Source organism: Drosophila arizonae, chromosome X, assembly GCF_054131065.1.
Source record: "Drosophila arizonae isolate 15081-1271.41 chromosome X, UAZ_ARI_1.0, whole genome shotgun sequence".
Taxonomy (NCBI): Eukaryota; Metazoa; Arthropoda; class Insecta; order Diptera; family Drosophilidae; genus Drosophila; species Drosophila arizonae.
This window is the reverse complement of record NC_142927.1, coordinates 26,722,107-26,732,745: the sequence shown is the minus strand read 5'-3', so window position 1 is coordinate 26,732,745 and position 10,639 is coordinate 26,722,107. Positions and strand designations below refer to the sequence as shown.

The 10,639-nt window shown below is 45.7% G+C and overlaps 2 protein-coding genes across 2 annotated transcripts; both read left to right on the top strand.

Moving 5' to 3' along the window:
* Positions 1 to 889: 889 nt before the first annotated feature.
* LOC108618676 (tektin-3) lies at positions 890 to 2,890 on the top strand. The gene is made up of 4 exons (XM_018014777.2): positions 890 to 1,450; positions 1,533 to 2,120; positions 2,186 to 2,494; positions 2,565 to 2,890. The coding sequence occupies exons 1-4, from the start codon at positions 1,035 to 1,037 to the stop codon at positions 2,791 to 2,793; spliced, it is 1,542 nt and encodes a 513-aa protein (XP_017870266.1). The 5' UTR covers positions 890 to 1,034; the 3' UTR covers positions 2,794 to 2,890.
* Positions 2,891 to 3,539: 649 nt separating this feature from the next.
* Positions 3,540 to 7,129, top strand: GCS2alpha (glucosidase 2 subunit alpha). Its single transcript, XM_018014764.2, has 4 exons — positions 3,540 to 3,681; positions 4,092 to 4,847; positions 4,916 to 6,401; positions 6,463 to 7,129. The coding sequence occupies exons 1-4, from the start codon at positions 3,575 to 3,577 to the stop codon at positions 6,895 to 6,897; spliced, it is 2,784 nt and encodes a 927-aa protein (XP_017870253.1). The 5' UTR covers positions 3,540 to 3,574; the 3' UTR covers positions 6,898 to 7,129.
* Positions 7,130 to 10,639: the final 3,510 nt, after the last annotated feature.

Sequence of the window (10,639 nt, the reverse complement as noted above, 5' to 3'; positions counted from 1 at the left end):
GAAAATATATCAATGTTCTATAATATATCTTATTTCGTGTTGCGCTATGACACACACTTAAAACTCATGACTGATATATCGATATCTCTAGCCCTGCATATGCCTATCGACTTTAGCGCCTTATTCGAAATGGAATTATACGATTAATTCGCACTTCTACACAAATAATTTAAATAGTCTGCCCCAATTATGTCTTGTCGTCAAGTAGCACATTGGCCTTAAGCCAAATTAACAACACAGTTACAGGCATTGATTTTACAAATTGCACGTTATCAACAGCAACAAGGGCGGGTACTAAGTAACCAACAAGTCAAGTTAAATCAATAAACTAGTAAATATCCAATGTATAAGAATTCCAGCAAAGCTTTGTCAGTTGTGGAATTCGGGCGGTAGAAAACAGTTGCGCCCACTGCATAAATATATAATTTTATTATTGTTGAGTTTGCAAATGCTCTGTTGGGCCAACGAGGATAAACTATCAAGGCAGCCTAAACGGGATCCTCAAAAGTATCCCGAAACTTTCAAGAATCTGCTATTGCGCTCTAGTGTGCCCATTGTGAGTCAAGAAGAAGATAAAGTGGCGACGACAATGGCACCGCTGAAAGGTGTTGAGATCACCAGCAATCAAAAGCACATATATCTTGAAAATCGCAAATTCGATCATCGCTTGGTCAAGGACAATCTGCTGGACAGATGGCCGACAGCGGATCGGAACGAGTACAAAGAGCGCAAGGATCATCGCAATCTCATGGAATCATATGTATCATTGATCAAACTACCATCCACACATAAGTATAGCCCTAGCACCTCGCACTGTAGAATCGAGCACATTCAAAATCTAGAAATTCGTAGTAGGCGTTGAGCCTGGGAAAACAGATTCGAGCTCACATAAATTTGTAAAGCACTCAGTCATTCCACAGTCTCGAACGATTGTATGTCGTGTCGGAGAATTTATTTATTTATTTCTGAAAAATATTAGTTGCAAAATCCAAATTCCAAGTGCCATTTAAATTAGCTAGTGAATCATTATCACAATGGCGGGTCACGACGGAAACGAAGGTTTGCCATCCCAAAGCGTCATGTATTCTCAATTGCAGCCGTGGAGCCAGGCTGGCGCCCCGCCATGCATGGAGCCCATTAGTGGGTCGACGGTGCCATCTCGAGTGGCCGCCTCCTATGCGACGACGCAGCGGCATCCGTGGCGACCCAAGATGGCATTCGAGATGATCGAAGTGAAGCACATGCCCGAGCAGCCGGTGACCAATCAGATGACGCAGCCGTGCTTTGTGCCGCAAGGCATGAAAACGGAGGGCATGATATTTCCAAATCTCGTCACTGGCTTCGAGCGCAATCCCCAACATGCGGCACGCGCCGCACTCTATACGCGCTACACCAACAACGAGTGGCAAAACAACAACCTCAGCATCTATGGCGAGTCTGACACGAATCGGTGAGTGAAGCGATTTGTCCACGATATCTGCAATGAATATATATAATTTATATGTCGTATGTCTATAATCTTCCATTTACAGCAACATGTCGGAGCGCATGCGTAATGATGCAGTTCGTCTGATGCGAGAGACAGATGAAACGGCGTCGATGGGCCAGCGGGATGCGGGACGCCGCTTGGGCGAGCGCATTACTGATTTGACGTTTTGGCGCAACGAGCTGAACGCTGAGCTGGAGAAGCTCATCAGCGAAATGTCCGACATCAATGACTTGCAGCGGCAGTGCAGCAAAGCGATGCTGGATCTGGAGATTCCGCTGCACATTGCACAAGAGTGCCTGTTCCATCGCGAGGGCCGTCAGGGCATGGAACTAGTGCACGACATTGTGGAGAAGGCGCTGCTGCTGGAGATCAACCATTTGCGCAATTCGCGTGACCGTCTCAGCGGGCTGCACGAGAAGATTGCCAAGCAGGCCATCGATTGCCGTGGCGCCCAGCATCTGCTGGAGATTGATGTCACGCAAAAGGAGTCCACAATGGGCATCGACTCGATGTGCCATCGCTTGAACAACTATAGCCGTGGCATCACCTACTACGGTGGCATTGAGAAGTACGATCCGACTGTCAGCACACAGGATTCCTGGGCACTTGCCAGCAGCGAGCACGTGAAGCGGTAAGAGGGACCTAAAGGATGTTCATCAGCATAGGCTCATCCATTTGTTTGTTCATCTCTTTTAGATCTCAGGCAGAGCGGGCTAAGCTGTCGCAGCTACGCAGCGATTCTCAGAATGTGGTCAATGCTGTGGCTGCTTCCGTCTGGGACTTCTGGAATAATACGAACAATGCGCTGGATAGACGAGCACAGGAAATGGCCGGCGCCAAGAGTCGCGTTCAAATGCATCTACAAAAGGTCCAACAGGAACTGTTCGATATGGAGAAGCACCTGTTTCTCTTGCAGAAGGCCATACAGGACAAGTCGAATCCACTTAAGGTCGCCCAGACACGTCTCGAGGCTCGGTCCCATCGCGAGGGCATGGAGCTGTGCAAGTAAGTCGTGAATATACATATAAAATATTTGTCAAGGTATGAGTGATCTTTACATCTGCATCATCTTCAGGGATACGGCTCATGATCGTCTCGTGATGGAGGTGCAGGACTTGCAGAACACCGTTGATGTGCTACATCATAAGCTGCAAGAGGCGGAGGCCACTCATCAATCGCTGCTCAAGACGCGCTGCATGCTGGAAGAGGATTTGCGCAATAAAGTGAACGCTTTGTTTATCGATCGTGAGAAGTGCATGAGCTTGCGGCGCTCTTTCCCCATAACTAACTTAATTAAATATTGAAATGCGTGTTTCATATCTTTTGTCAATTTAAAATTTTACCACATAGTCCCTATGTCGAGTGTAGTCCTTAAATACAAAATATCTGTGCATAATTAAAGTCTTGCTTTTTATTTTGATTGGCAAACCGCGAAATTGCCTATCGGTAGAACTATCGACAGCTAGGAGGCAGTCACGATGTAATGTGTGTGCATCGATAGGAAGTATCGCATTAACGGGGCTAATCTATCGTTATGCTGATAAACCAACAATTTTAATAGCAAGTGTCTTTTTGGTCATCTTCAGGTAATTAATGTGCTTTAAGTTTCAAAGAATTTGTATAATTAAAAAAAAAAGTACTATTAGGAATATTTGTGTTGAGCTAAATGTCAATTTGTCAGAAAAGTTATGTTAAGTGCCTTAAAAAAATTTTTTTGTAGCCCAACTTGCCGGTTTTCTTAAGTTTATTCAAATAACATATTAAAGTTCGATGACCACGAATTATATATTTAAAATAGCGAAAGCAAAGCTAGTTAAGAAGCCGTCGCTTCAACCAGTTTTTTTTTTTGTTTACGTTTTTTTCGTACCTCACTTATCGCTTACCAAATTCGTTGCCGGCTCCAAGTGCATCGAAACTTCTGACGTGTTCCATGAATTTGTTAATTTGTCAGCAACAACAAATCGTACCTTGGGAAAATTGATATATAATAACTGTTAACATTCCAGTGGAAAGAACTGCATCGTTGGAGGACGATCGAGACATATAATTAAAGGACTGCGCAGCTGGGAACTGTGAGCATTCAAAATGCGTTGCTCATTGTTCGTTTGCCTCATCATTGGGGCGCTCTTCAGCTATGGAGCTGGTGTTGATCCCAGCAATTTCAAGACTTGCGAGCAGAGCAGTTTTTGCAGGTAAATTATGAGCAGGTTAACGCAAAATATTACCCGTTCTTTTACTTACATGTTACATGTTACACACACACGCACTTACACAGGCGCATACAGAGAGACTCTCTTTGTGTCTCTTTCTATTTCTTTGAAATGATTTGAATAGATCAAGAAATGATGTGGTCATTCAAAGTGTAACAATATTGTTACATGGCTATAATTAAATATAATATATATTAAATCGTGTGAAATATAAATATAATATATATATATATTTATTTATTGATTAAGTATAGCTTCAAAAGCGCTTCGTTTTTCATTGCCTTGAATAATTTATTACTACATTTCATATTCTCTGCAAGAGTGTTTTGTCTTTGCCACACCGAATATTCCCCTAGATTTTCTCTATTTAATGCCCCACCTCTCCTTTGCAGACGGTCGCGCAAGGTGCAAAGCTCGGGCAGCAAGTATGCCCTCATTCGGGGCACTCTGAATACGTACTCAGATTCGTTGACCGCTGATTTGATCAACAAGGAGAATCATCATCAGTTTACGCTGAAGCTGGAGGCGCTTGTGGGCAACACCTTCCGCTTGCAGATTGATGAGAAGCAGCCGTTGCGGCAACGTTATCGCGTCGAGCATGCACTGAAAGGAAAGCCGGAGACGACACGGATAAGTGTGCAGGAATCTGATGAGCTCACCATTACGGCGGGCACATCCAAGGCTGTGATACATGGTGATCCATTTCGCATTGACTTCTATGAGCACGATGTGCACGTCGTCTCGGTGAATGCCAAGAACTGGTTGTACTTTGAGCATTTGCGCCAGAAGGCACAGACGCCTCCAGAGCCAGCCGAGGGCAATGACCAGGCGCATCAGCAGCAGGATCACCAAGACAATAGTGAAGAGGTGCAGCCAGCCAGCGAACCCATTGACGATCCCGGCGCATGGGAAGAGAACTTCAAGTCGCATCATGACTCTAAACCCTACGGACCACAGGCCGTTGCTCTTGATTTCTCTTTCCCCGCCGCAGAGATTCTCTTTGGCATACCCGAACATGCCGATAGCTTTCAACTCAAGTCAACATCCGGCACGGATCCCTATCGCCTATACAATCTGGATGTCTTTGAGTATGTTGTGGACAGCAAGATGGCCCTTTATGGCTCTGTGCCGGTGCTCTATGCTCATGGGTGAGCACATAAATCTCTTTCACTCCCACCTCAACTCGTTTGACACTCGTTCCATTATTTGTTTGCAGTCCAAAACGCACCGCCGGCGTCTATTGGCAAAACGCCGCTGAGACCTGGGTGGATATCTATACGACCGAGACGAATGTTGTTTCCTCGCTGGTGAACTTTGTGTCCGGCTCGAGGAAGTCGACGCCTCCTGTAGCCCACTTCATATCGGAGTCGGGCATTGTAGATGCGTTCATTATGCTCGGACCGCAGCCCCTGGATGCGTTCAAGCAATATGCAGCTCTGACTGGAACACACGAGCTGCCGCAAGCGTTTGCTCTGGCCTATCATCAGTCTCGCTGGAACTATAATGATGAGCGCGATGTTACCTCCGTTTCGGCCAAGTTTGATGAGTTCAACATGCCCATGGATACCATGTGGCTGGATATTGAGTATACGGATGGCAAGCGCTACTTCACATGGGACAAGTTCAAGTTCCCCGAGCCATTGACCATGATCAAGAACCTAACCGAGCTGGGCCGCCACTTGGTCATCATCATTGACCCGCACATTAAGCGTGACAATGCGTACTTCTTCCACCAGGACTGCACGGAGAACGGCTACTATGTGAAGACGCGTGAGGGCAATGACTATGAGGGCTGGTGCTGGCCAGGATCTGCCAGCTATCCGGACTTCTTCAATCCCGTTGTGCGCGACTATTATGCCAGCCAGTATGATCTGTCCAAATTCAAGACGGTTTCCAAGGATGTGATGATCTGGAACGACATGAATGAGCCATCGGTGTTTAATGGCCCCGAAGTGACCGCACCCAAGGACCTGGTCCACTATGGCAATTGGGAGCACCGCGACGTCCACAATCTCTATGGCCACATGCACCTGATGGGCACCTTTGCTGGCCTAAAGCAGCGCGATCCCCAGCAGCGTCCCTTCATCCTGACGCGCGCTCATTTTGCTGGCTCGCAGCGCTACGCAGCCATTTGGACCGGTGACAATTTGGCGGATTGGACGCACTTGCAGCATTCAATCAAGATGTGCCTCACAGAGGCCGTCGCTGGCTTCTCGTTCTGCGGCGCCGATGTGGGCGGCTTCTTTGGCAATCCGGACAGCGAGCTGCTGGAGCGCTGGTATCAGACCGGCGCCTTCCTGCCCTTCTTCCGTGCTCATGCCCATATCGACACCAAGCGCCGCGAGCCCTGGCTGTTCCCCGAGCGCACTCGGGCGGTCATCAAGAGCGCATTGCTCACGCGCTACAGCTATTTGCCATTGTGGTATACCAGCTTCTATGAGCTGGAGCAGACAGGCGCACCAGTCATTCGTCCACTGCTGACCCACTACCCTGCTGACAAGGAGGCGTTTGCCATTGACAGCCAGCTGCTGGTGCAGCACCGCCTCCTGGTGCGTCCCGTGATGCAGCAGGGCGTCAGCAAGGTGGATGTCTATTTCCCGGCCATCGATGACAAGAAGAACGGCGACTATTGGTACGATGTGGACACCTTCCAGAGGCACGAGCGTGCCGGCTACGAGAGCATACCCGTTACCGACGACAAGGTGGGTCATTTGCTTTTCCCTCTGCTGTCCCACCCACTAAAGCCCATCTCTTCTTTGACAGATACCCGTTTTCCAGCGCGGCGGCAGCATTGTGCCCAAGAAGGAGCGTCAGCGTCGCTCTTCCAAGCTGATGCTGAACGATCCGTATACCTTGGTTATCTGCCTGGATCGCCAGGGCAAGGCCGCTGGCACGCTCTTCCTGGACGATGAGAAATCGTATGCGTACCGCAACGGCGAAAGCATCTACGTGAACTACGAGTTTGCCAACAACCAGCTGACCAATCGCTTCATTACCAAGCCTCTGTACAAGTCGGATGCCTGGATTGAGCGCATCATCATCGCTGGACTGGGCTATGTGCCAATAGACGCCACCATCACCGCCAAGGGCATCAGCCAGAAGCTGGAGATAGAGCAGCGCTCCAATGGAGCGATTGTTGTGCGCAAGCCGGCGGTCAAAATGAATCTGGACTTTGCGCTCAAACTCAACGCAGCTTAATTATGGTATTAACTGAAGGTGTCCTGCAGCCAACCTCTCCAACCCGACCCGACACGGCGCACCCAGCAGGATTAGACATTATTCTTATATATATATATTAACATTTTTCATTTTATCTTCTGTATCCCATGTACGCTCCTAGTAGCTGATAGTTAATTTGTTTTCCTGCATGGCTTCGATTCCAGATGAAACAAGAAAAGATTCCAATAAATGAGTTACATGCGAATTTCAATTTGCTATTACGGTTTACTATACTATATATAAAGCAGATCTGTTCCATGAAATGTGAATCTATTGGGCGATTATATGGTATACCTGTTATGAGTCGAGCTAATTTTAAGCATGGATGTGTAATGAAGTTCCTTGAGTTTCCAACTGTTTGTATACCCTTTATTTGTCATCATGGGGGAATGGGGCTGCTAAGCAGGCATATGTAATATGGATAGCCTTAGATTGATTTGAGTCTCCCAGCTTGTTCCATCTGTTGCCTTAACATAAGCATTCACATATCTGTATATATATATAAGTAAATATAATGACCAAAACTTATTTCATTGATGCTATCAATTTCGGAATGTTTCATTAGAATAATTAAAATTCACTCGGACTGATGAAGGAGCGCGGGGCTGCGTGGGGCAAGAGCCACAAACTAATTCATTAGCCCAGCCGGAATGGAAAGGAAAGAGAGAAAAAATGTGTTTGCCGAGCCGAAAATCAAATGTAAAACGCGAGCCTCAGCCTTGATTCGACTTGATGAATGATGGGCTGACTGACGGACGGACGGACGGGCTGACTGAAGGTGCAAGTGGTGGTGGTGGTGGTGGTGGTGGTGGTTGTGGTTGTTGTTGTTGTTGGTAAAAGCATTTAGCAAAAAGCCAAGAAACAAAGTTGAAAATCTAAAAAAAAAATTGAAGCGACAGGCGACAGGCGACGGGCGGCACATTGCAATTTATATGCAAACAAACAAATAAGCTCCGACAGAGCAACAGCAGAAGCAACCACCCAACCGACCAAACAAATCCAGCCCAATCCACCCAAGCGCAGCCACCCACCCACCTTCCTTGCCCCCTACCCCTGCCATGGCCAGCCGATTGTGGGTGTCTTCTATCTCTTTCTGGCTGGCAAGCTTCTTCGCGCTGACTGCTGCCGGCTGCTGCATGTCCTCAATTCTCATTCTCATCTCATTGTAAGTGTGTGTGTGTGTGTGTGCGCGTGTGTGTGTTGCTCGTTGAACATTTCAATCAACGCTCGAGTGAAAATTGAAAAAAATAAAGGCAAAGGATAATGTGGCTGCGGTTGTGTCTGTGGTTGAGTTAGTTGAATTGCGGTTCGAGTTGCGTGTGAAAGGAGGATGGGGGCGGGGGAGGGGGAGGAGGAGGGTGAGAGGCTGCTGTGGATTGCTCTGGGACTGTGCTGTTGGGTCGGCTGAGTTTGGGTCGTCCGCTGCCTAAGCGGAAATGGATGCGCAACACTTAAGTGGCACAAATTGTATGCCATGTGTGTGTGTGTGCGTGTGTGTGTGGAGACGTTCGCAAGCTCTGCAACTATTCGCAGATTGCGCGTCTATAGACTGTTATACAAATAGTACGTGTGCAGGCGACAATCACGTGTGCAGGTGATACCCAGCACCTGGCGGTCGGAGTGGGGTGGGGTGGAGTGGAGTGGAGTGAGTTGATTTGGCACAACAAATCTAGTCGAAATCCAGCAGAGATTTATCCACTAAAGACAATGAAGTGAGAGGACTATCTGGAACGATGGGATTAGATGAAGTTTGACAACGTCTCATTTGTGTTAAGTTCTAGGAAATTTGGCAACATGGCAATTCTATGCAACCCATCAAATCGGAGAAACATTCTAATTACAAAGTCATAAATTAAACAAGTTTTAAATTATGTTTTGTGTGAGAGTTAAACCAGATAAACTATTGATAGAGTTGGTAGTACGATGGTAGCGATGCCTAAAAGTTTAGAGTGCTTTACATATATTCTGATTTGATTTAATCAACTTAGATTCAGGCAGAGCTCGCAAATAATGGACTTTTTTGATATCTTACTGCTGAGAAGTTTGACAACGTTGCAAACAGATAAATATAGATTGTCTGATGTTTAACATATCATTAGTATATAATATATGTTATGAAGTTCGAAAACATTTACCTATGAAGTTCGGCAACGTAGCAATTAGAACATATAAATGTGAAGTTTGGCAACGTATCAAATATATGTAGAGATTTATAATTATCAAAGTCTTATAAAAAAGAACAAAAGCAAAATAAAATGATATTTTGAAGTTTGGCAACAATGCTTTAGAAATCAGATACTTGAACTGAAATTTGGCAGCGCAGCATTTAGTAATATCAAGTTTTCCTAATTTATATATATATTTATATACATATATGTATGTCTGAATTTGTTGGCAATGTAGCATAAGCAACCTATCCAGTATGTCTGAAATTTGAGAACGTAGAATCTATATCTATAGTTTGTTTGGCAACGTAGCAAAATAGACAATCTGTCTGAAATTTGGCAACGTAGCATGGGAAACGATTTACATACTATGAAGCTCGCTAATATTGAAATGCCATGTGAAGTGGGGCAACGTAGCATAGGTAAATATCTAAGGCACAGATTTAAGTGCTGTGCAATGCGGCAACGTGGCATTGGGAAAATGTGAGTGGTGTGCATTTAAGCAATGTGCCGCTGCAGTTGAAATGGATGCCGCTTAGACAGTTAGATGCTCCAGTGGGGCAGCGTCAGTCCCAGTCCCACACCCACACCCACACCCACGCCCACTCCCGTTCCACCCGCAAGTGGCAACAGCCGCTGCTACACGGCGCTTGCCCCACACTCCCAAGGCATTGCCATAACAACCGTTAACAGCAAACACATTTAAAATCAGAGCAAGCCAAACAAATTTCATAAAAAAATGAAAAAACAAGTAAGAAAGCTCCAGTCGAGACTGCTCGACTAGGAGATACCCTGAACCCTCCAAGCTGATATTCTAATCATTCTGCACTTCTTTTATGAACACACATACATACAGATGCATCCACACGCACGCATAAGCCTGCGCTCTGCTAACTGCGCAGTAAGCAGCGACTGCGCTTGGGCTGCGCTGCGGTGTGGGCAATATTATGAGAATTTATTTGTCGAATAATTTCTTTTGTAAACATATGATCTTAATGAAACTTTTAGAGTGTAATCATATAGTAAATATGTGTGTACATTCCAAAGACCAAGTCTCTAGTACTTGAAATGCGTTTTTTACAAATTGGTGGAGAAGGGGGCGTGGTATCCAAAATCTGTAAATTACAAAATCTTTGTATCGATTAACTTTATATACAACGCAAATTTGAAGACTCCAGGTCTAAAAATGTTCAAATTAGGCTGAAAAAACAAAATCAATTTTTCGATTATTCTCGATAAAAAAGTTATCGGACAATTTATCGAAAAAATAAAACAAACTCGTACTGCGTATGGTACTCATGAGTATGCATGCCAAATTTCAGCTCTCTAGCTCTTATAACTTCTGAGATCGACGCACTCATACGGACGGACGGACGGACGGACGGACGGACGGACAGACGGACAGGGCTATATCGACTCAGCTGGTCGCGCTGATCAAGAATATATATACTTTGTGGGGTCTGCCACGCCTCCTTCTGCCCGTTACATACTTTTTCACAAAACCATTATACCCTGATTTCCCATTTTCAATGGGTTCAGGGTATAAAAAAAAAAAA

Excerpts from the sequence above, each read along its gene's own strand:
- LOC108618676 (XM_018014777.2), top strand. The coding sequence starts at position 1,035 with ATGGCGGGTCACGACGGAAACGAAGGTTTGCCATCCCAAAGCGTCATG. Across the intron at positions 2,121-2,185 it reads AGCAGCGAGCACGTGAAGCG|ATCTCAGGCAGAGCGGGCTA; the intron begins GTAAGAGGGACC and ends CATCTCTTTTAG. Across the intron at positions 2,495-2,564 it reads GAGGGCATGGAGCTGTGCAA|GGATACGGCTCATGATCGTC; the intron begins GTAAGTCGTGAA and ends CATCATCTTCAG.
- GCS2alpha (XM_018014764.2), top strand. The coding sequence starts at position 3,575 with ATGCGTTGCTCATTGTTCGTTTGCCTCATCATTGGGGCGCTCTTCAGC. Across the intron at positions 3,682-4,091 it reads GAGCAGAGCAGTTTTTGCAG|ACGGTCGCGCAAGGTGCAAA; the intron begins GTAAATTATGAG and ends TCTCCTTTGCAG. Across the intron at positions 4,848-4,915 it reads CCGGTGCTCTATGCTCATGG|TCCAAAACGCACCGCCGGCG; the intron begins GTGAGCACATAA and ends ATTTGTTTGCAG.